Source organism: Micropterus salmoides, unplaced genomic scaffold, assembly GCF_014851395.1.
Source record: "Micropterus salmoides isolate LMB-PRFRI ecotype aquatic unplaced genomic scaffold, ASM1485139v1 Ms_hic_scaffold_23, whole genome shotgun sequence".
NCBI classification, from domain to species: Eukaryota; Metazoa; Chordata; class Actinopteri; order Centrarchiformes; family Centrarchidae; genus Micropterus; species Micropterus salmoides.
Genome location: NW_024041484.1, coordinates 18,493,866 through 18,519,265, shown reverse-complemented (window position 1 = coordinate 18,519,265; position 25,400 = coordinate 18,493,866). Strand labels below are relative to the sequence as shown.

Genomic DNA, 25,400 nt, shown 5'->3' with positions numbered 1-25,400 from the left:
TTCCCCCTCAGCCCTGCTCTCCTGGTCCTCTTGCCCAGCCTCCCAACCGCCTAGCAAAGGAGGAAGACGGTGACGGTCAGCCTCGGACACCAAATCCGACCAGCCAGCCACTGAGCAAGCCTGCAGGACCCAAGCCGGCTCCTCTGACCCCCACGAAACTGCATCCCTCTCCGTTACCCTCCTTCTCCTGTGCACTACCCTGGACCCTCCCTCCTCCACTCTCCCAAGCCTCAGCCTCAGGGCTCTCCCTACCGCAGCCAGAGGGCACTGTTTTCTGCCCAGCCTCAAAACCAGCCCCAGCCCCAGGCTCAGGCTGGCCCATCTCCTTTCCCCCAGTATAACGCACAGAGTGCGCCCCCACCGCCTCCCCCTCCCCCACCAGCACCACCTGCCTCCACAGCATATTTTCCCAGCCAGAGCCCCTCACCTGCTGGACAGTTCCCCGGGTTTAAACCTGCTGTTACCCCTTCTTACCCTCCTGGTTCTCAGCCCCTGATGCAGACTCTTCCCCACAGTGTGCACTATCAGAGTTCAGCTGCCCCACCGCCACCACCTCCTCCACCCCCACACACGATGCCCGGCCCCCACCCTGCTGCACGTCAACCTGCAGCCTCCTCCCATCCAGCAGCACCAGCTCATGCTGACAGCCGCCCCTCCTCCGCCTCCACCCCCACAGGGCCAGACCTCCCAGCAGCAGCAGCAACAACAGCAGCAGCAGCAGCAGCAACAGCAACAGCAGCCTCCCACCGGCAGCACCCTGCTTTCGCTCACCCCTCCTCCGCCTCCTCCTCCACCTCCCCCTGCCCCCTCAACCAATGCACCGATGCAGCCCCACCACTTTCAGAACTTAGGGGGGTTTCAACCGGCGTTGCTGCACCCGGGTACTGCAGCCAACCCTTCAGTGCCCCCATCCACGTACCCCCCACCCCTTCAGCAGACTGGACTGCCTCCACCTCCCCCTCCTCCCCCTCAACAGACTCAACAAGGCCAGGCCCAGGCCGGTGCCTCCCAGATGCCTTCTGGGACTCGTGGAGCCCCTGCATCCTCGACCCCCTTCCACACTTCGGGGTACCTGAGCACAGGGTGGCACTGACGGCCCTGACTGCTGTCGACCCCCGGCAGCCCCTGAGAACTCTTCCTGAGAGGGGCGTGTACCATAAGCTGTAGATGTTTTCTATGTACCTGAACACATGGCCAGTGGAAAAACAGCTGTTTGTGGGATAAAAGGATACTTTTTAAAAAAAGAAAAACAAGGACAGAAAATCTTAGAAAAAAGGACAGAGAAATAATCTTCAAGACAAACTGTATAAAAATGAAGATGGACGATACCCCCGGTGCTCATAGCCCTCTTTCTCTCTGGCCTCCTCTTGTTTTTATATATCCTTCCTGTGATGGAGAGAAAAGCTCTCTGTTCTGTGTCTTGTTTGGACTCCTGTTGTAAGGCCCCGCACTTTGTTTATCAATGGACATTCCAGCCTATACCCCCCTCCTCCTCCTTTTGTCAGTTATTGTTTTTACTTCCTCTTCTCTCTCGTCTCTTGTCGACTCTACACCATTTATTTGTTTTAATCTAGTGGCTCATTATAGCAAAGAGAAAGCTTTTTGTATAGAGAAGAAAACACAAATATTTTTTTTATTCCTCTGTCTAACAACAAATATCTGTTCACCGCTGCAGATTCAGAAAAGACCCCATTTCTGGGAGCCTGCCTCACCGCCCCGGGAGGCCCGCACTCGTGTGTGTGTGTGTGTGTGTGTGTGTGTGTGTGTGTGTGTGTGTGTGTTATAGGGTGTGGAGGTGTATGGCTGCTCAGAGGAGGAAAGTGTGTGTGTGATATTTTATGTAACGGGTGCTTGTAGTCTTCTGAGGTAGGCAGAGTGGTCTTGCCCACAGGTAGGAAGTTAGCGGTTTATTTTTGAATATCAATGGTTATTTGTAGAAAGTGTAATTTAATGTATAGGTGGTTACTCCAGCTTTCACCAGGAACAGGTTGTAAATATTTGCTTCTTTTCTTTTCTATGCTTGTACAATTTGCTCCCATCCCATTTTGACATATGGTTGTACATATGAACGCTCTTCTTGGCAAAGCTGAATGTTTCTGTGACTGTAGCATTTATCCCCCCCCCCCCCCCCCCTTCTCTCTGAAATCTTCAACTTTGTCTCTTTTTTTTTTATTATTTGTGTGTGTGAGTGTATGTTTGTGTGGAGGGGAGAGACTCACAGACACTGCACTGGTTGGCTATTTTCATGGTTCATTATAATAAATCACTGTAATGACAGTTTTATACAACTTGTCGTGATGTGTCTCTGGGAAAATTTGTGCTGTCGCCTACCCTGCCTGCTTCTTTTAACAAATGTCTGCTCAGCTTCCTGCCTTCAGGGGAGAAGACAGGAAACACTGATGGAGGGCATAAAGCGGCATCTGCAGATGTATACCTGTGAGAAGTGGTGTTCAAAGCTCCTGTTTGGTAACAGCAAATTTGTCGTTGATACCCAAACTACTTAATTTGTTGGACGTCTGCAACTGTTAAGCAGTCCCCAAGAGGCTCTTGTAAATCCATTAAACAAAGTGCATAAAAGGCAGAAAAATACCCTCACACTGCAATCTCATTCCCAATTATTCTGTTGTTGCTCACAGGCGTGGCAAAATGAGGATGGTCAAAATGCTTTCATGGGCATCTGAAGTAAAAGAAGACTTGTGAACGAGACTGTGTATGTTACAGAGGAAGTTGTAATGATCACTCTTGAAAAGAATGCAATCAAAGTAAAGGGGATATAAACAAGGAGGGGGGAGAGAGAGAGAGAGAGGGTCGGGGGAAGAATTTTAATAACTTGGCCGACAGATGTTTGAAAAAACGTATTTAGAAATATGTGAAGTACACCCACACTTTACATAACACAGTTGGAACTTAAAATAACCACGTTATAGCTGAAACAGTATTTTGATAATCAATCTTTTTATTTTATTTTTTTTAATCCAAACATTCTCTTGTATCTTTGTAAGCTGAATATCTGTTTGGAAAAACATGAATTGAGGAAATTTAAACCTCTTTCTTAATTTACACCACATTTACATTAATAAGACTAAGTTAACTTTAGCACACATTTATTCAGCTTTGAATGATGACAGCTGAGCAAAGTCTGAGGATTTACTCTAGAGTCAGAGATGTCCTAAAATGGCCACCATACAGAGGATAGCATCTTTTGATTGGAGTGCCATAATGGCCTTTTCACTGGCACCACCCCCAGTTTTAACTTGACTTTTATGTCCCACTAGTGGTTAGAATCTAGCAAAGATGTCTCCTCATTTATGAATCCATCAGTTTTTGTTGTTTGTATGTAAGAATTGAAGCCTTGTGGGACCGCTAGAATTGCTGTAGTCTTGTTGAAACAAAATTACTGACACCTCGTAGCCTCATCTAACAAAGAGACTGTGATTTTTCTGTGTTAGATGTGCACAGCCCCCTGGAGGCCGTTAGGATTCATGTGAGCAGATGGCCTTGTACACCACCGCCATTGATCCGGGAGCCTGTGTGCATGTCAGAGCTGATATTTCTATCTTGGCCGGCGTTTGTCAGTCCTCCAGGTCCTTGATGATTATGATGCCACTCCTGCCCTTCACTGTGTTTCATAACGAGGACAAGCATCACAGTCGTCGTCCCGTTTGGCAACAGTGGTTGTTTTACCTCCAGCCCTCTGTTGTTGTAAATAGCTTTATGAATCAAAGTAATTCATGAGTTTTTCCTTCAACAAAACCTCATTCTGGGCCTTTTTAATGGGTATATCATAAGCTTTTAATCCACTCGGAACAGCCAAATACAGTACACTGTCAACTTACTACGGTCTGACCAGAAATGATTACAACTTACAGCTCATCCAGTGTCTCAAAACCATTAGAATAAAGAATTTGATACAGAAATGTTTACCTGAGAAGAGCTCTAATCATCTAATTACCTTCAAAGGAGCCTTTAATCTCTGTCTGGTATAACAATATACTTTTCCACAATATTAAAATTTTTTGAGATGCATCTGTAGAATGGGCTCACACTGGTGAAGACTGGAAATTTCAAAATCACTCATATGAAGAATGTTAAAGGTAAATCAATAACTCATTTCCAAAGACAAAATAGATGCACTTTATCCTTGTTATTCTTATACAAACACAGAAATGATTAATTGTTGGACATTTAGTCATGCTGCTACAACAGCCTTTGCTCTTCTACAACTCCGTTCCCTCTTGGTAGCTGGCAGCTATCTGGAGAAAATTTGTGGAACATGTTAGAAATCTTTTTCATCTATATGGTTAGAAGAGTCTTTAAGGATTATGGAAAAATCTAGCAAGTCTTGTTAAACGGTTGGGTTTACAGATTTGATTCGCTCTGTAACTCCAATGTAATGTCAGTATATGAGAGGCACACACTGGGGTTAAGTGGTGCCCAACCTTTTTGCGCATGTTGAAGATGTCTATGAGCCTTGAACAGTCCAACCTTAGTGATTTTTCCTTATTTGTTTAAAAAAATAAATAGTTTTAGACACCTGAAAGGATAAAACCTATCCAGAATTTTACAAGAATGAAAGAATTATTAGTCAAAAGAATTTGATGAAGAAATTTGCTTTGTCATTGTCTCCTATCCTGTTTATCATCTTGTGGCCCCTTTCTCAGTTTGGGAACTACTGATCTATGTCCGTGTATGATGTAGCATACAGTGTTCTTTTATAGGAACTTAGGAGCCTAGCCCAAACCATGAAAAACCGCTCCAGACCACCAAAAGTATGTGGACGTTACACATTTTTTTATCTTGGATGTTTTAGATAAAAATAATTTTTAGCCCTTTTAAACTGCACATTTCTTGGTAAAATTGGTGTTTGTCCATTTTTATTGTCTCACACTTTGACTCCATTTCAGAGGTTTTTCATCTGGACAGACCCAGCAATATAGAGTTAAACAAAGTGTTTAACTCGTCTCAAACTCGGAGAAATAACACCCACCAGACGATGGGGAAGAAGAGTACAATGAATCCGTAGAGTCCTTCTGGTTCTTTTGGAGCAATAGTCTGTATTTTAGGTGGGTAACACAACACTCAAGCATGTTGAGGTGAAAAGAGTCCTAACACCTAAAGTAAAAGGGATGATATCAAAGGATGCACATTCACAAGGATACTTTGGCATTGTAACTCTCGAAGCAATTCTGCTTTGTAAAAGAAAAAAGGTGTTTAGTGACACATTGGGAAATATTCTCATTAGCTTTCTAGCTAAGCTTCATCCAAGAAGCTACTTATGTTAGCCGGTTAGCTTAGCCAGCACAGGGAGAAACAGCCAGCCTGTCATGTGGAAACAAATATTCTATCAGCACTGCTAAAGCGCACTAATTACAAAACTGAGGTATAAATGCAAAAACTTTCCATTTCATGGGTTAGCTAGCTATGGGCCAAGTCTAGTGGGGCCTACCACTGTTGGTTGAAAACTAAGCTGCTGGCCGGACAGGTGTGAGTGGTATCAGTCTTATCTGATACTAGCTAACTCTCCACTACAAAGCGAATAAGCATATTTCTCAAAATGTTGAAGGTATTTTTTTTTTTTTTTTTTTAAGTGTTGATCTCTTTTTTTTTTTCCCCTCATGTGTTTAACTTAACTTTTTTTTTAGCTGGGAGTCGGTGAAGAATCACAGGAAACAAAAAGATACTAAAAAGTGTTCAGCCTTAATTCATGTCCAGTTTAACTTTTCCTACACTCTTTTAGTACTCCACAATACTGTCAGATTACACGATCACTATATGGCACACACTAATAATGGACCAATAGCTTGACATTTCAAAGTCGAGACAAAGTACAGGGACATAATCAACATATCTATACACAGATTATAGACTTGATACAACTGATGTTTTCTCCTTTTTAGCTATCTGTTTAGCAAAGTTGTCACCAGCAAAACCTCTAAGTACTACCTTTTGATTCTATCACATCAAACATTTAATTATAACAAAACAGTACTGTTTTTTTCTGTTTGTTTATCCAACTTGAAATTTTCTCCAGGCCTCATTTTGCTGACACCACTCTCAAAGGTTGAACAGTGTCAAAGCCAAGCTCCTTTGCAGGGAGTTTGTTGACTGGATAAGAAAGATCTGACAGCTTTGACCTCAAGTCTGTGAAATCCTCATTTGTGTCGGCCAAAGTCTGGATAATTTGTTTTGATTTAATTCAATTTGAGCGCCTTTCGCTCCATGGTGTTTGTCCAACAAGTGTCTTGGAGCTGAATTAACACATGAAGAGTCTTTTATGGATTTTTATTTTTCCAGCTGAACCTGTGCACTGGAGCAGCTTTTACTCACATCCACATGGAGAACATTTTAGTTTTAACAGCTCGGGTAAGATGATGCAGTGACATACGAACACAGGTAAACTTTGAAAAAGTCTTTAAGAAATCATCCTGCAAAAACAAGCAGTTTCAGATGAATGAGAAGGCTATTTTACAGAGGGGGCTTTCAGAGAGGAAAATTAAGATGCATCGTGATCTCCTCCAAGGTTGCGTGGCCCCTTCCAGACATCCTCTCCTACTTTGATCTGTTCTTTCCCCAAACATCAGCTCTCCATCTCAGCCACAGGTTGGACCAGAAGAGGGATGCTGGATCCTGAAGTAACATCACGTCTAGGCAGTGAGACCTGCAGACAAGAAGAAAAATGATGTAGAATCTGCAGGAATTTGTGTAGTTTAGAATGAATATTATAAATCAGTTATTCCCACTGGTTTGCACTACATCTGCCAATTTCTCTAAAAATTTAAGAGTAGGTGGGAGCCCCATGGTGTACTTACTCCCATGTCATCCAATTATTGTACATATCAACATATATGCTTTTGAAAAATAAACACTCTTGTGCTCTTAAACAATGATTATTCCCTTAAAAGGAGAATGCAAACGCATCTCTATTGCTGTCATGCAGAAAATGTACCTCTAACGTGTCACTTTTCTTCTAATCAGTATTCAAATCCATGAATTCAGCATCAGCTAAATTAAACTGAATTAAATAATGCAAATTCAGATTATGAAAGGCACTTGCAGATAAAGAACAAATACATGTTGATATGCTAAATCTACCACTATATTAGGTGATTATAATTACTGGAGTGATTATTAGTGTTATTTTGTTTGAATATTTTACGCACTGATTTATGTAAATTAGGTTCAAAAATGAAAATGAACAAGTCATTACATGATTATGAATATTATTATTGTGATTACAACTGTTTTCTGATAGTTGTATTAATTATGACGGATTGCTTAAGGAGCATGTGGTTGCTTTAAATTCCTTGAATCACACTCTGGTGGGTCATTCATTACAAACGCATGTTGTGCAGTCAAGCTTTGTTCAAACTCACAGAACTTAATTTTAAATTCTTGTGAAGACCCCAAACTTTCCAATGATACCAAGTATGTCAGGCAAAATATTGGGGAAAAGTGTATATAAGGATGCATAAGACATTTATGATATATAACAAGGCACAGCCATTACAAAACATGTAGTTTAGGGTTTAATGTTTCACTCAGTGTAAACATCATAGCTTTGATGAGTGGTTGGAACCAAGGCTGTAAATGCCTAAGTCCTACAAAATTACACACAGATGACTCATTATGGGGTTTTAAAGGCTGGTTCTAACATTTTCTTTCATATAATATTTTTTCAAGCAAAAATAAAATTTCAGTAACTTAAGGATTTAGTAGTAGTCCTGGGATACTGGAGAAGGATTTGAAAGATCTTTTCATCATATAGCAAGATACAATTGACTGAAAATATAACTGAACAGACAAACAGTGTGAATTAGATTATTCTTTTCAACTTTAAAGCCACTTATAGGGGAAATAAAAGAGTGAACTGGATGTTAAGGGGCTAAAATTGGTTGTAATGGAAAGAAAAGCTCATAAGATGCATGATTATTATTTTAAAAAGCATGAATATGTAACTTGAGCTGATCGGTGGACATTGTGGGCAGGTAGAAGATGAATGTGTATTGTTTTCCTATATTTCCCAGGATTCTCTTCAGTCAGTTGCTTTAAAAACACCATCATTAGGTGACCTGACCTGAGAGTGAGTGAAACAGGATTACAAGCTGAAAATAAAGTCAGCAAATTGAACCAGTAATGTCTGATACATGCCAAAATGTCTGTCTGTCTGTTTAAATTTATAACATTAGCCACCACAAGCCACTGGTCATACCAGACCAGGTAAGGCTTTAATACCCCTTAGAGTTTAGAAAAGAGCAAGGATTTACTTTCAGAAGTTACATAGTCTCAGTTTAAAGGCCCTCAAAACATAGGTTCTCAATAAGCATTGGCTTTTAGCTGAGGTTTTGAACGTATGCTTCTTAATAAATTATGAATAAGAATGATTTCCCAAGCTTTCCCAAAATATATTATAGAAAAATAAATGAGATCTGAAACCAACTTTTCAGGGATTTTCAAGTAAATAAAAGGGGAAAACTGCATGTTAATGGGGATAAAGTGGGCTGAAATACAAACAAATTTAATGAAAAAGGTACAGTGGTTGAAGGATCAAATTAAGGATTGATGTTACTGATTTTCTCGCTGTTGCTACAGGCAACATATTACATTCAAATATGATCCTTACCTGTGTGTATGTGACTGCTCTACCATTACCAGATATTATATGGCATTGTTACCGCTCTCTGTGGGGGGAGAAAAGAGAGAGAAACCACTTCAGTGTGGAGAGGATGTGGAACATTTCTTTTAACCAGCAGGTGGCAGTATTACATAAAACATCTTCTCCTCGGAAGGAACCAAGGCTGCATGAATTAAAACAACCCACTGATGTTTCTAACTTGGACAGGTGTCACTATCCATCCTCCTGAGTGGCAAGATACGAAAACATCCCATTTAAACTTCATCTGCTGTTTGATGAATCCCCCACTTTTCACTTTCATTCTCATATTTCATGTAGCCTACATCTGCCTCGCGTCCTCTCTCATCCTCTTCCTCGGCTCATTATACCTCTCTCTCTCTCTTCCCCTCTGTCTTGTCCTTTCTCTCCGGTCTCTAGGTTGATAATGGCTTCTTCCTCCCAGTCTTTTTGCTTATACGAGCTAACAGGCGACTGTGTCCTGGCTGATAGGGTGGCTGTGATTCATTTAGACAGGCTGGCAGCAAACTGTGTAAACAGCCATTAGTAATTCATGACTCTGTCCAGCTTCCCCAGGCTTCAATTAACCCTTGCACACTTCCTCTCAGTCATCCATCTTTCTCTGTCTGCGTTTCTTCTCTCACTGCTTTTCAAGTCCGTAGCCTTTCATCTGTATTCTCCTCTTCTTCCTACTCCCTCCTCCCTGTTTAAATCATTCTCTTTGGGTCCGAGTGCAGTTGTCGTCTCGCCCAATCAAGTAAGAAAAACCTCATTGGTAACAGAAGCAATCAAAAGCAGCTGGATAGGTGGTGTCTAACATCCATCGAATGCATGCACATTATTAACTTGAGCATTTGTAAGGACGGAAATAAGGTTTTTAATTTCAAGCTGCCAGTGTTGTGTGGTATGGCAGCCAGAATCAGGTGGTGTCTTTGATGTGTCTCATTATTGTATTGGTCTTTTAATGGGAAGGCCAGCTAAGCCCAATAACGTAGCAGAGGTGTGGGTACGAGCCACAAATCGCAGAGAGAGACTTGCAGCTCACTTTGACTTTGCTTGGACTCGAGCCTCATAACTTAAAAGACTTATAATACACTCCCCAAGCCAAAAGTGGAATAAAATCTTGGCTGGACTAGCTGCATATTAAAACACATAGCAGACTTTCAGGCCAGCGTTCAAATAGATTTTTTAATAAGTTTAGTGACACTTGCTTTGTTTTGAAAATAGCTTGGGCCTCATTTCAGATAATTGCACTACAGCTTCTTTTTTATATGCATAAATTACTATGAAATGGGTTTTGAAAAGTAAAAAATGTACTATTACTCTTTTGGAGTTTCCATTTTGAAATGGCAGTGAAGAATGGGTTATGACCTGTACTAGTTCAGGGGTTTCCAGCCTTTTTGGATTATGAGCCTTTAAGGCAAAGCAATGTTTACTCACAACCTTTTGTCACAGGTTGTATATATCTACAAATTGCAAGTGCTTCAACCAAAGAGCAATGTTCCCCTCTCAGAATGATTTATTTGAGGCATGAAATGGTAAAACTATCTAGTATTTTAATACATTAGAGACAAGTCAGCAAATACACATTTTCTTTGTGTATCAAAAACCAATTGTGGCCCTTCAGATTGACATAGTACTGTACTGTTAGACCATAAAATCTGACTAAATATAAAAAAGTTTTTTACAAAACCTTTTTTTTCTCCTCTCAGACCAAGTGCATTATTCCAAAAAAGTGCATCCTGCAGTCCAACCTGCGCCACCCTTGTCTACCCACTATGAGTCATGAAGGCCATTATCCTCTTACTGTCTCCCAGCAGCTCCTCAGACATCAGACTGTCCTGACGGTTTCCCAGGACGAAGGCGAGGAAGGAGAGGATGAGCGCGTCCATGATGCCCATTATGGCAAGGATGTAGGCCCAGCGCACCGAGCAGGCCCCCAGCGTGTACTTGTCCGTCTGCTCTCCACACATCCGCTTCACCTCGTCGCTGTCCCAGCCATCCGGGTAGATCATGCAGCCCAGAATCAGACATGTACCTGGATCAGTAGAGAAAGATGGGTTAGCGTTTAAGGGCTTAACTTAGGCACTTTATGTTGGTTTGGGACTCTCTGTGAACCTAAACCTATAAACTATGCAGATATGAAGTGTACAGTGCACTTTAAACTTGAAGTATACTTAATAAAATGCTAATTTCTAGAGGGTGTAATTAACGGGGTGACAGCAGCAGTGCACAAATGGGACACAGAGGTGAGGAAGGAGGCCGAAAGCGAGAGAATATACCACATGTCACAGCACCATGTGGTGAGTCGGGCGCCTTTATTAGCCGTCTGCTGCATGGCTGACGAAGACAGACTGAGCTGTTAGAGAGCAGAGTCATCTAACAACACTTCTGCTGGCAGTAGGGAGCTGTTTCTCACTCACTCACTTACTCACACACAGTGAGTCGAGGCAATCAGATGAATTACGGGTCTGAGAGGTCTGTGTTTATTTGTTGACAGTGCTGCCAAACGCTGTCTGAATGTCAAAGGTTTTGTGTGTGTGTGTGTGTACGCCTTTTTACATTTTTTTTTACATTTTGAGTTGTAGATCATGAGAGTAAGTGTGTTTTTTTGACAGGCAGGCCACATGACTACAGAGTTATAGTTTTAAGGGTAAACATTAGAGTCAGGTTAAAGTTAAAAGGGGAACTCCTGATATTACACATGAAGTCTCCTGTGGCTTTGGAAAACATTCCTTATGATGACTATACAGTTTATAATAAAAAGCCTGCCTTGCAAACTGAAGGCATGTAGTTTAAAAGAAGTGGGGATTTACCAAGCAGGGAGGGTTTATGGGAATTGTAGGATCCAGTGTTTTTGGAGCTTGACCTATACTAAAAGTCAGGATATCTCAGCATCTGCTGTCACCTACCGCTCTGATGTTGAGCCAATATAATAGAGATATAAATAATAAATATAATAAATAAATAATAATGATAATAGAGATTTGCCACCTTGCAGAGATTCTGCTATACTGTTTTGACCAATTTCACTGATCTCGATCATCCAGTTATTGTAAACTCATGCCGTGTAGCCAAGAGAAATTCATTTTAAATTCAAGTGAAGATTGGAAAGTTTTCAAAGATTCCAGATATATGAAGCTGAGTTTGGGGGAAAGGGTATAAAAGGATGCTCAAGGAATATTTCCTAGAATATTTTTGATGGAATGGTGCAGTCATATAAAAGAGAAGTCTTGGGTATGAATATTTCAACATTTTAAAGCTTCGAATGAAGAACTGGAACAAGCCGATAGAGACGATAACATGATACTGTCAGACAGTGTGGAATAGGATAATTTTTTTAAACCTTAAAGTTGGGAATGAAGCACCAAAGTGTTGAAGTGTCTTGATATGTCATAATAAATAATCATAATTTAATTCAGACATGCCAATGACAAAGACAAACATTTCTCAATTGAATCTCCAGGGAGTTAATTCACTCAATCAATCAACATACGTGTGTCTCTTTATCACAATAAAGGTCAGACAAGTCAGATATTCAATGTGTGGATCACTTACATGGCATGTTTTAAAGCAGCCTCATTTACATAAGACAACTGTGGAATTACACATGAAAGTGGTGTTTAGCAGTCATGGGAATGTACTGATAATAACTTAAAAAAACTTAGAAAACTTTTGTCATAATGTTCTTCTGCTGACTAAAAACTGATCACACACAAGGGATGTAGCTGTGCATGTTTTCTCTATTCTGTCCCATAACAAAAAAGCAGCACTGAGCCAAGTAGATTACATTTATAAAAGGGTAAACATGTCGTTGCTAATAAAAACAATATAAGGAAATGTATTTACAACAACCCAATGTACAGTGTAGGACTGAAGTTGTGATGATATGGGCGAGTGAATGCATTATCTCATTCAGGTGTGGAAGAAGTATTCAGATCCTTAAATTAAGTAAAAGTACTAATACACTTATACACACACTTGAAATACCCTATTACAAGTAAAAGTCCCGCATTGCTTGTTTTGTCCAATCAACAGTCCAAACTATTTAAAATAGCTAAATAATAAAAATAAAAGTAGAAGAAGATGGAGCCATGAAATTTTTTGCATTAAAAATGGCTTAAACAATTATCAAAATAGTTGGCAATTAATTTTCTGTCAATTGACTAATCAGTGGATTGATTAATCAATTCAGCTGTGCTTGTATATTGGGTAGTTTAATTTTTACCAAAACATATTTTATGAGCTCTTCATATGTTTTGTATGCAAAAACTCCCCGCTGTGCCCTCCCCTCCCCTCCCTTTCATGTCAGTTTTTCCGTTGATCCCTCTCACAATTGTACGAATAACAGCAGCAACAAGCTAATGTAATAATAACTAGTATTAATGTAAAAGCGCTCTAATCCATATCCTACGCCTACATTTCCCAGGAGGCACTGAGTGTATTGACTTTCTTTGCAGCTTTCCTTAGTTAGGAGATCAATTTTCTCTAAGGCAAAGAAAAAAACAGTTTAAAGCAGCAAGAAGTTGTTATCAATACATTTCTTTACATTATTTTTATCAAATGCAACATGTTCCCTGTTACAAATCTATTTTTTGACTCGGTGATCCCTTTTCTGCAGGGGCATAATGCAGAGGAAGTGCTCATCAGACAGTTTTCTTAACTACTTTTTTCATCTGTTTTTGACACAGATTGTATGTCTTATTATTTAGATCCCAGGACAAATTTCCAATTCCACTTACACTCAGCCTGTGATCATGAGTCCAAATTTGCACACCATGCCAAACCCCTAAACACCAAAATAAAGCTTGAAAGAAAGCACTCGAGAATGTAATCTGTGAAATTCACAAGAAAACATTTGGTGTTTCTGTATTTGACAGTGATAAGGAGGATTTGTCAACAAAGATGAGATATTGTTACTTTTCCAGGACTGCTTGGTTTGTTTGTCAACAGTTATTCTTCCTGGGGTCCATATAAAAATACGACAATAACAGCTGCACTCACATAGACATTAACTCAGCTTATTAGAATGACATGATATACTGTACAGCAACTACTACTCGCATGGCTGCAGACTATTAGTCTTGATGATATTTGGTGTTTAGTGCTAATATGTTACCATGCCAACATTCTAAACTAAGATGGTGAACATGATCATCATTATACCTTCTAAACATCACATTAGCATTGTCACTGTGACTATGTTAGCATGCTAGCTCAAAGCACTGCTGTGTCCAAGCACAGCCAGGCTCTTGGTCTTTTATTTTAATTCAACAAAAATACTGTATTAACCAGTTTTATTATTTATTTTTGACACAGCTTTCATCCCTTTTGCATCAGATCCCAGTCAGCATATGATCATGACAAGATTGAGTACAAAATGATTATTATTATTAATTATTATTATTATTTTATACAAGCAGTTAAAGCATCTTTAGGAAATTATTTTTAATGTTCATAAAACACTAAACCTTTACTATGTCTTCTATGGCATATTAATTAATATATTAATTATTTCCTTTTAGGCACATTAGAGGATTTGGTACAGTGCACACAGTTCTCTCCTGTGTAAACAACCTGCCCCTGCAGGCTTTATAGCTATAATATTACTGGAATGAGTTGAACCGCACAATGTCTCAATGGCAAATCTTAAATCTCCTACAGAGCTGGAATCAAAGAGAAATATAGTTGAACAAAGAGACACCAAGTCTGTCTTTCTGACTCTTATCTGAATGCCTCAAGATGTGAATTTCTGTGCCATGGTGGTTCAGGCTTCAGCTCCCAGTAGCTGCAAGTGTATTGCCACAACAGCCCAAATGTATGTCCACCTGAAGGTAAATATGCTGTCTTTGTAAACTTTTGCGTGAAAGCACAAAAGAAATGTAACGTAAATCCCACTTCTTCTCTCTGACAGATCTCATCATCATCCTTTTAGCTGCTGATCTTTAATACCTAAACAATTCCTGCAAAACACTTTATTTCTGTTTCAAAAATGTACTGAATCTAATCTTTTAGCTTCAGCAGACATGTAATTTCTTTTACTATGTGGTTATCAGCAAAGCTGAAAAAGCTCAGACTAATTGCTTCCATCCCCAAAACTGCATCCAAATGTGAGGAGGCTGAGGGCAATCTTTTATCTTTGGCAAAATTGTTTTGTTTTTAGGCTTGCACAGAAAGGTCGTGTAGCTACAAATAATCCTACAAATAGCATTCAGCTACTATATAACGAGTAATAATATAAGGGGCAAGCCAATGGGGTCAGCTTCTTCATCTCAAGATCTCTGCTGCACTCCTCATCACAGAGGGAAAGCAGCAGTCTGCACACAATCCCTGCCATACATAATTAAAGATATTATGAAACCCTCCGATGAGGAATCATGTGAGCTCATTTTGAGACTTCAAATCGCCCCAACCTAAAAGCTCAGGATAACATGTGGACTCACAAAACAGATCTGAGTTTGTCTGTTTGTAACATTCAATGCTTCAAATGATTTAGGTCGACTGAAAAATCGAGCTCACAAGCTGTTCAGAAATGTTTACAAGAGGCTTCATAAGTAAAGGCTTTATTCAGAATGGTAGCATTTCAGGAGATGGGTAGTAACAAGCTAAAGTATTAGGTCAAGTCAATATTGAAGAGATGAAATATTCTGGATTTATCGACAGAAATGCAACTACAAGTTGCTCTTTAAGTAATTTATTAGGTAAAAACACCAAACATTTGCAGGCTCCAGGATTTCTCTGTTCTATGTTGTTTTAAATTGAATATCTTTGGTTTCTGGGCTGTTCAACAATCAATTTGAAGATATCACCTTGAGCTCTGGAAAGTCGTGATGGACATTTTTCAGTATTTTGTGACATTTTATAGACAAAATAAGTAAAAAACAATAGTTTTGGCTGTAAAAAAACTGGAAAGACACTGGAAAGTTTTATTGCACTGTTGATGCACTTGAACCATCTTTCCACATGGAGGTCAGAATAAGTTTGCCATTAAAAAGTTTCTCCAACATCCCCATAACTATTATGAATGCCCTTGATTTCTCTCTCGAACACACGCTAAACACATACTTCCTCTCTCCTTGAAGGCTTCTCAGCTGACAGCTGTTGGCAGCGACACCAGGGACAATCAGGGGAGGGGGGTGTAATAATCTCGACCTCGGTGTCAAATCGCCACATGCCATTTCACACACACACAAGTGCCACTCATCACAGTGTATTTCAGAGGCCCAGCTGTAGCTGTCTACTACATGTGATTCATGTTCATTTAAACGTCACGGTTATTGAGGGACTGCATGTGCAGGTGTGTGAGTGTGTTTGTGTGTATGTGTGGAGGTGGGTTAGAGAATTACAGAGAGTGAGACAGTTAGGTCATACTGTATGCATCGCGCATAAGCATCAAGGTGGACCATGGCAAATTACATTAATGGGAGTTAATTAGGGCAGAAACTGGCAGATGCAAGAAGGTATGAGGACAAAATACCCTTTCCTCTTCCTTTCTCTCCACCCCCCTGCCCTGATCCCTTCTGATCCACAGAGGACTGAGTGAGCATATGTGTGTGTTGAGATATAAGGTGGAGGAAAGGAAGCATGATATGCAACATGAATCCTGCCTCATACCCCCATCCTCATTAACACCTCTTATATTAGGTCGACAGATTCACACGGTTTGTCTATGATATCAACTGCTGGCACAGCAGATTCCTGGGCTGCTCTGAAGTTGCTGCTCATCCAGGCTTTATGTTTCACATGTTGCATGGTGCACATAATTTGAAAATACAGAGAAGTAATATGGAAGAACAACCAACAACACATGTAAATCCAGTTTCTCCTTATTTAGATTATATTTGGATTAACAGTACATTGGAACACATCTGTTTCTATATTTTCAGTAAACTCATCACCTATACAGCAGGTGGAACAGCTTATAAATGTTATCATGATCGTAGAATTATGCCTAAATACAACAAAATTATATGAAATAGTAAAATTTGAGTTACTGACTGCACTCTGCCCATAAAAAAACTCTATGATCAGGGATCTTTTATGAACATTGGCATGAGAAACATGCTTTGTTCAGCACTTTCTCAGGCTCATTAACAGATACCATGAGCTGAGAGTAATTCATAATGGTACCCATGTGTGTTCATAAAAATTGTAGATCATAATTACTGGGGAAAACATCATCAATCCATCTCTACACTGTGAGCAAACATTATGTTTAGCACTCTGGAGCAAAACAAAACAATCTGTAACAAAGTTGAGAAAAAAATCAAAAATACATAATTATTTATTTAAATTGTTTTAGTATTAGAGTGAAACTTAATTTTACAGGTCCAATTGTTTCTGAATAATTTTCTGGAAAATAAGCTAATTGAATATTCCTGGAAAAGACATAGAGCCACTTCAGGGGGGTCGTGGATGTTGAGCGGACCTAAAGTTGCATGAATATGATCCATGTGGTGACATAAACAAACAAAAGTACTCTGATGTTAGCAAGGCTATTTTGCTAACCTGAATCTTGTTTATGTCAATCGCCTTAATGACTGATAACAATTAAATCCACTTTTGCTGGGGTGGAGGTGCATGAACTTTGTTAGGCTTCTGTAGGGGGTTGTGACAGAAAAAGTTTGAGAACCACTGGATTAAATAAATCTGGAGTTTCCAGTCAACCACTGTTAAGATGAGTTCAGATCAACTTTGTTGATTCCATGCAGGTAAACTGAAGGGTCACAGCAGAACGAAAACAAGAACGGATGCATAGATAAGAAACATGAAAATAGAATACTATTGATAGAAAAATATGCCTGTGACCTGAGTTTAACCTTGCTATAAGACGCTTTTCTTAGAAATTCTAACTCTGTTCGCGGATGGAGGTGCAGTTCAACTGTGTCTGCCTTCGCTCTAAGAAAACAGTAACTGAGGCAAGAAAAATGAGACCTGAAACCAGACAGACTGTTCCACTGGCTGAACAGAACAGAACAGAACACACACACACACACACACACACACACACACACACACACACACACACACACACACACACACACACACACTTAATTTATCTGACTAGAGACAGAGAGACAGATAGATTGAACTCCACCTGCACTGAAGATCATATAAAGTCTGACTCACACATAGCGAGTTGTTCTTCTTTGCTTGATGCTTGATAAACCCAAATGCATTTGTGATAAACTGAGGCTTCTGACTACATTTGTCTCCGAATACTTAATGAAGAAAACTTTATCTAAAATATATACTTTATGTACATCTTCTGTACATTTGTGAAACATGGGAAAAAGTAAAATAAAATGTAATAAATATTATATTACATCAATACTGTATATGACACAAATAAAGTTACAATAAAAAGAAAATAAATCACAATTAGTAGCTGTGAGTTGAGTGTCTTTACTGCAAATAGCAGTGTCTTAAAAGCATCCTTTAAATAAGTGGATACTTACTATGTGTACTTTCTCTGGACAATGTCTCAGATTCCCTTACTTAGCGCCAAATGATACAGTCATTTCCTGGGCATGTTTTAGGAAATTATTAGATTATCATTATATATTATATAAATTACAGGACTTGGCAAAATAAAGTCTTACAGATATTTTTCATACCTCAAGATTAACCTTCATGTTGAGTTCCCACACGGGCTGTATAGCCAGGATTTTTAGAAAAGCTGGGTCATGAATCCACACCCCCAGTGTGTTGCAACCACACCATTTTTACATTTTCTTAATCAGTACTGGTTCATCTTATTGTTTGTAAAAAAACAAATCCCCAACATGAAGGCCTGAACACTATTTCAAAACCCTCTCCACACTGCCAGGAATACATTATTAGAAGGGAAATATTGAATAATTTATTTATAGCCTTAAATGTAGTAGAATTTATAAATACAGGACAGGAAGTAAAAGTCTCTACAAAATAGGCTACTTAAACGCCTGATTTCACAGCTGCGCTTATTCCCACGTTGCATACACACAACTAAGGATCCTCCGTGAAAAAATACCATCAATATTTCATATATACATGACCTATTATTATCTACCAATAACACTGGCTATCATTGCAAGCACTGTAAAGACACATAACAAAGAAGATAAAAAAGAGAACACAAACTTGGATCCAAACTGCTAAAGCTGCTAAAATATAAAGCTAAACTGCCCTGCTACCACTATAATCCTCACAAGGAGCTCTCTGGGTACTGTAGTGCTGAAATCTCAACCAGGAGACACGGTGGCAGCTGCTTTTAACTGTTTTCCGCGGCTCTCTTTTGGACACCACACCCTCAACAGCTCTGTGTGTTTTAGAAGATGACTGGGGTCACTCTGGGCCGCTCTATATGCATGCCAGCACACAGGCTGAATGTATGAATTTGCATGCCCCCTTTCTTTCCCTCTCCACCTCCCACAACAACCAACTCCATGTTTCTGTTGTCACTGTGGATGCTGAGGAGGGCGGACGGGTGAGGAAGATGAAGCAAAGACTGAAGATGAAGAGACGAGAGAGGAGAAAAAGAAAGAATAAAGACAACGGGACAGGAAATGAGAAAAAAACATAGCAGAGGAAAGAGGTGTTTGATCTATGAGGCTCAGGCTTAAAACATAGCAGAGGAAAGAGGTGTTTGATCTATGAGGCTCAGGCTTAAAATAACATTAGACAGACTGGCTGCAAGATCAGTATGTTTAATATGATATGAAAATAATGAAGAATGAGGATGCGACTACTAGAAACATTAGGAATTAATACTGTATGTAGATGTGTGTGTCATTTCTTGTGCCATTTTCAGGTGTGGACTGAAATGACAAGGCGGAGCAGGGAGGGAGTGAAGACTGGAGGGATACGGCAGGAACAAGGGTTACAAGATTGGAATCCCAATGCACCTCATTTGAAACATGAAGGGAATGAGAGTGGCTGTTTAAAAATGCAGCGCCAGGCAGACCACGCGCCTCCATCAGAGGATGGCACACAGACAGAGAAACCACACTTCAAAAGACACAAAGCAGACAGACAGTCAATCAAGTCAAAAACTGGCTAATCCACTCTTTATTTTACTCGCTAGGACGACCTCGGCCATTAGGCTGTCCTCATTCAATTTATTGGAAAGCAAAATAAAATTTTACTCTGTGTCAAAGACAAGCTAGTTTGGGGATGGTCCCTTGAGGAGTGAGTGCCATAAAATTGATTGAGGATCAAATTCACAATCTAATCATCACTGAGCAGAGGAAAGCGCAAGCAGCTCAGATCTGTATTGAGTGCAGGCCAAACAGGAGTCTAAGAGTTATTATATTATTAGTGCTTTGGAAAAACAGCTGACCTTTTCAAGGTTATACACACCTTGATTTAAACCTAATGTAATAATAGAAACTCAACTAATTGTTTGTCGAGCAGTGTGTTCTTGCATGGCACATGGTTTACAGTGATAACAGGGGACAGATTTACCACAATTCTTAATATTTTTTAAACAATGGGTACTTTTTCCAAACATTGATTTTGTTGGCTGAAATGACATCTGTTGCTAACTAGCTAATTAGGCTAATGTTAGCTCTATGAGCTAGTTAAAAAGGTTGACTTTTTAATGTTTCCACATTCATGACTCACTTTAAAATGAAAATCATGTACAAGGATTAAATATGCACTTGATGGCTGCTTACATGACACAATGCTAAAAGACTAAGGCTAAAGCTACATATTTCCCAGGAAAAAACAGTCAGTATCCGCACCAGTTGCACAACAGTACAGTACAATGGAGATGCAAATTTAAACATCCTCAATGTGGACTTATATGAGGCATATTCCCATGGACATAAGCAAGAACTAGATAAGTTACTCTTCATTGTTCACATTTTCAAACACTATCTTTAATTTCTAACATTAGATGTAAAGAAAAAGCTTATAGGATGAGGACTGATGTTGAACTGATTTAGCAAACATGATGCTATATCAGGTGAAGGTGGCTGCAGTTGCTGTCAAGTAAACAAAACTAAATATTAGAAAGAGCTGCTAAAGTTATCCTAAGCTGTGACATAGCATCCAGGACTGGCTTCCACAAAAGTGTGAAATACTAACTGTAACCTGTTATCCTACGAAGTATGAAATGCTCCTACAGTTAGTTAGCTAGTTAACCAGACATGCTAACGTTGCGCTAGAGCAGATACAGACAGTGTTTAATCCACTCATTTTCCACTTTTGCTCATGTGATTTTGGTTTTGGAAAGGCTAACAAAAGACGGCACCTTCCAAACATGAAATTATAATGATATTAACAGGCCTACGGAGCATTATTACAGTTGCTAAGCTATGATGGACAATCTCTGTTCAGGGGAGGGTGAACGGCTACTCCTTCAAAGAAAATGGTGAATGATGAAAACTTTAGCACAAATTTGATGCTCAAATATGATAACAAATTAGGATTATTTTAAAATACCTGTCCCTTTTTAAAACCCCTTGGCACTGCAGAAACAAAGCCTTCTTCTTTTAGTAATAATCTGCATAAAAGTTATTATGATGATCCCCCTGGGCGGAGGTATTGTTTTCCTCCTTCAGATGCTTCCTCAAATGCATGAAGCCCCCTGCTGTCTTACAGTACACAGGAGACGACTTCAGAAATTGCATCCAAACACAGACGCTGCCTCAGATTTTGTTGCCAGTCTTGTTTGAAGTCAGTCCTAGTTGGAACAGTCTTCTTCTAAGTTTTCAAACAAGCTTTAATCAGGGCTACAGAACATGTTCTGGAGTGAGAGGTTGCTCCCTATGCTGAGGATCCTATCAAGGAGGATGAGGGAGATGCAGCATTGCCATGGAGACAGGGCTGCCTGCTGTCCCCGCTCCGGTTGATATGTGGATTTGTATGGATGAGTGTCAGGACTGCAGCAACACTTCAGTAGTGTGGTATGAATGTGACACTGTTGTTTTCTCCCTCCACCCCTTCTGATGAGTAAAAGCCTGCCATATGTCCCAACCTCTAGAGCAGTCGCTCATTTGAGCAACGCACCACCACCATCACGCATAACCATAATCCATTTGTCTGGAAGTACAGGAGGACCCTTTTACTCTTACCTATCGGGATGGGGATTGAACATGATTTAGAACAGGTGTTCCCATTAATTAACCCACCAGTGAAGCTGAGGAGTAAATCTGCTAAACCAGATTCAAGCTGCATCCCAGACAGAAGAAAAACATGTGTTAAGCCTTGTATGCTTGCTGTCAGTAAAGCTAAAATCCCCCTACAGTGATAATGTTTGTGAAACTCAATATTGTCACGGCTCAGCGGCGGGCATGTGAGGTTGACAGGCGAGGAGTAAAACAACAGTGAGACATATTATTTTCTCAGCTGGAGGGCGAGTCAAAAGCCCAGATGGTCAGATTTTTCTTTACAACATCCGTTCAAATGGATGCTTTATACCTGATAAATTACATGTTTGATCAATCGTTGTTTCATTTAAGTGCTCTTTCTTCTCTATGCTTCCTCAGATGTAGTGACAGCGTTCTTAAAGTGGGAGACAACTTTGGCAGTTCTGAATCTTTAACGGTTGTCCTTATTTTCTCTCCAAAACTGTCTGCCTTTGAAGTTGGGCCGAGGGAATTGCTCTACTCCGTTTCAGTAACTTCTAATGTGTCTGTGATCTGTGGTGATGGCACAGAGTACATCTTCTTCTTTTTTTTCCTCTTTCTTTCAAGCCTTCCCCCCTCTTCTATTTCTCTCTCTTGCTGCAAAATTGAGCACTGATGACTGATGATGTGAGGGGAGAAAAGAAAATACAGAGCACTGTCTTACTGAGGAAAATCCACCTGGAACACAGATACAGAACAGCAAGCTGGTAAGAATGGGGACAATGGAGGCATGGAGCTCCCTAAAACAACTGAAGAGTCAGTCAGTACAAACTTGTGTTGACAGAAAAAAAGGTTAATTTAGCAGGTGTTCTGGATCTTTTTAACTTATTACACAATCTTCTCCAGCAGGTGTAGTTGCCGAGATGTAATTTTAGATTTAGATTTAGATAAAATTCTTTTCTTTTCATCAATTTTGTCGTAAAAGTTAAAACTGAAAGTGGCTTCTTGACCTTAGGAACAGTAGTCGACAAAAGCAAACTCACCACAAAGGCCATTTAGTAGCTGTTCTGGCTGTCCAAGCTTGTGCTCATTGGTCAAACATTGTTCAGCACCAAAGAACTTACCTCTAAAGCCTGGCAAAGATCCCAAAATTTTCAAAAAAGGTTTGTGATACTTTATCACCTGTGAACTTGAAGAAACAGCAGGGCCGTGTGATATAGTTGAAAGCTTCATAACAAGCGAGTTAGTGGACCTTGAACTGAAATTGTTTTGTCAACTGCTGTTTCCAAGGTCAAGAGGCAAACTGTATAATTAGCTGATGTGGGCCGTGTAATACGGTTGAAAGCTGATACAAGTGGCCACCTGGTAAATATGAGTCCAATATTCACTCTCCTTTAGCTCCATTAGTGGTCTCCACTAACTCCTGAGGGAAATATCTGGCGTTTGAGCTGCCAAATGCATCACTTTCTTCACTAGCTTGTCACTAACTGTGTCAGTCTGCTGTTTGGTGCTGAGCAGGTAGTGTACAGCTGCTTTTTCTAGCTTTATTTTGTTGTAATTTTTTGCATACTTTTAGTGTTACTGCAAGGACAGAGTGAGAGGAGAGAAAATGAAGTCATCCAGTGTAAAAAAAAACAAAACAAGACGTGTTAATTTCCAACTTATTTCTCCTTTTCCCTCCTCTAAGTCTGACCTTATAGGTTTAACATACTCAGTCCACTTGGTCCAAATTCGAAAGAAAAATTCTCTTTGAACTTTGAAAATGCCAAGCTTTCCTTCTTGCATGCCTTGCATCAGTTTCTTATCGTTGACGTTCCACCCATCAAGTAAAATATCACCCAAGTATCCAGTGTTGCATCTACAAGGAATGTTGACTGTAAATATATTATTAAAATGAATTTCTCGCCAGTAAGGCACAATAACCTAGCAATTCCAGACGATATGGAAGTGGTTGGCATCATTTGTTCCGCATAATCTCCGGCATCTGCCATCTCCTCCCTGATGTTGTTTATGCAATTGTGTGATAAGAAATCGTAGCATATTTTTCCTACAGAATTCTCGCCATGTAGTTGAGCTAGTTGAAGTCCATTGTTCTTGACATATTCTTCTCCAGCCCTCCTCAGAAATATTAAAATTCCTTCCTTCTCCCACTTCTCTTTTATGTTATCTTTTCTCTTTTAAGTGTTTTTAATGACTTGGATTGGAGAATGCCATTATACATTTTAAATACAATATTATTATTTTTAGAGCTTTGTCATCAAAAATTGCTTCTTGCTGTTGCTGAAAACGACACTGATAAAAGTGAATCAAAAACAGTGACACTGCGGGCTATAAAACCAAAACAAAGAGCTGAAAAATGCTAAAATGCTCTTTAGAGCTGAGGGGAACTGCAGAGTAAGGTGATAATTCTCTATGGGTTCATGATTCAGAGTGACAGTTTTCATGTTACATGTAGTGACTTCATCAATTTTTAATAGAAAAAATATGGATTATAGCAGCTTTAAAGTTAGTTAAAGTTAAAGTGTGAAAGTTTTAGTGGCATCTAGTAGTGAGGGTTGAAAATTACAACCAGGGGCTCACGGTGCATTCACATGCTGCTTGGATGGTCTCGTTTAACGAGTTGTGAAGTTGTTCTTCCGACTTCAGTGCGTGTTCATGTGCTCTTAAGTCAGAATGTGAAATCAACATGGACGCTACTACAAAGATGTGTTGGATTAGCATTATCAAAGCATATAAACAACACGCAGACATCTAGTTTACTCTACACGAACAGCAAACTAACCTTTATAACCCCTCCCTTTTCAAGCGTGCAGGAGAAGCTACGGTGGCCGACACGCTCTGTTGGCTCTTGTGCTAAAGTGTGCTCCTCCGTTTGTCCAAATTTCACTTCTCTTCTTACTTCTGAAAAATCATTCGACTACTACTACTACTACTAATGCTTCTTCTTCTTCTTCGTACATATTCAACATAGTGACGATACACGTTCTATAGAGCAGTTTGTCCGTTTGGGATACTGTAGAAACATGGCAGCGCAACATGGCGATATCCATGTAAGAGGAAATGACTCATTCTAAAGTAATAAAAACATAACGGTTCCTGATGTATGGTCTGAAAACTGAAAACATAGTTATGCATATTTTATAGCATTTCTGTCATTAAGCTCCTACTAAATATTACACACAACTTTTAAGGCGATGTAAAAGGGGAAATGTTTGTTAAGCTGCTTGAAATGTTCTTATTCTTGCTGTGATGCTTCACACCTCCAGGGATGCTGGCTTGACCTGCTGTTGTGACCTGAAGCAAGCAGTTGTCTTTAGGGAGCAGTCGAATTGGCGTGAACCTTGACATGAATAGTTGCCATGGAGGCACTTTGAACCGCACTGAGGTGCATCGACTCCCAGAGTGCATCCCCCTCCTTCTCTAGCTCCTGAAGGGCCGCCGCTGATCCTGAGCAGCTCACCATGGCGATCTCTTGGAGAGTGAGACTGAGAGTGATAGGATGTTGCCAGCAGCGGCAGCACGGAGAGTCGTTTCCATGACAACCGGCATGCTCGGCGTGAGGAAGAGCATTAATGGGTGGCTGAGGTGGCTGCGAACATCACTGAAACAACGCACGTCCCCTCTCCACACGCACTCAGTGTCCGTGTTCTCTGATCCGTGACCTTCGCCAAACGGTAACTGTAAACAAACAAACTGCACAGCAGTGTAATCATTAA

The 25,400-nt window shown here is 40.0% G+C and overlaps 2 protein-coding genes and 1 long non-coding RNA gene across 3 annotated transcripts in view; 2 read left to right on the top strand and 1 right to left on the bottom strand.

The window, feature by feature from the left end:
• The window catches only part of kmt2e (lysine (K)-specific methyltransferase 2E), a 29,919-nt gene extending 27,626 nt beyond the window's left edge, over positions 1-2,293 (top strand). The window contains 4 exon segments of the mRNA XM_038738866.1: positions 12-182; positions 184-576; positions 578-794; positions 797-2,293. Of these exon segments, the coding sequence (XP_038594794.1) occupies positions 12-182; positions 184-576; positions 578-794; positions 797-1,167 (1,152 nt within the window). The 3' untranslated portion in view covers positions 1,168-2,293.
• A 2,709-nt stretch (positions 2,294-5,002) lies between these two features.
• LOC119918504 lies at positions 5,003-6,881 on the top strand. Its single transcript, XR_005447456.1, has 2 exons — positions 5,003-5,063; positions 6,582-6,881. It is a non-coding gene; the product is annotated as an uncharacterized LOC119918504 (long non-coding RNA).
• lhfpl3 (LHFPL tetraspan subfamily member 3) overlaps positions 5,692-25,400 on the bottom strand; it is a 39,849-nt gene continuing 20,140 nt past the window's right edge. Inside the window, exons 2-4 of the mRNA XM_038739282.1 lie at positions 10,437-10,667; positions 8,621-8,678; positions 5,692-6,658 (exon numbers count right to left, since the gene is read on the bottom strand). Coding sequence (XP_038595210.1) covers positions 8,656-8,678; positions 10,437-10,667 — 254 coding nt within the window. The 3' untranslated portion in view covers positions 5,692-6,658; positions 8,621-8,655. The remainder of the gene's footprint in view (positions 6,659-8,620; positions 8,679-10,436; positions 10,668-25,400) is intronic.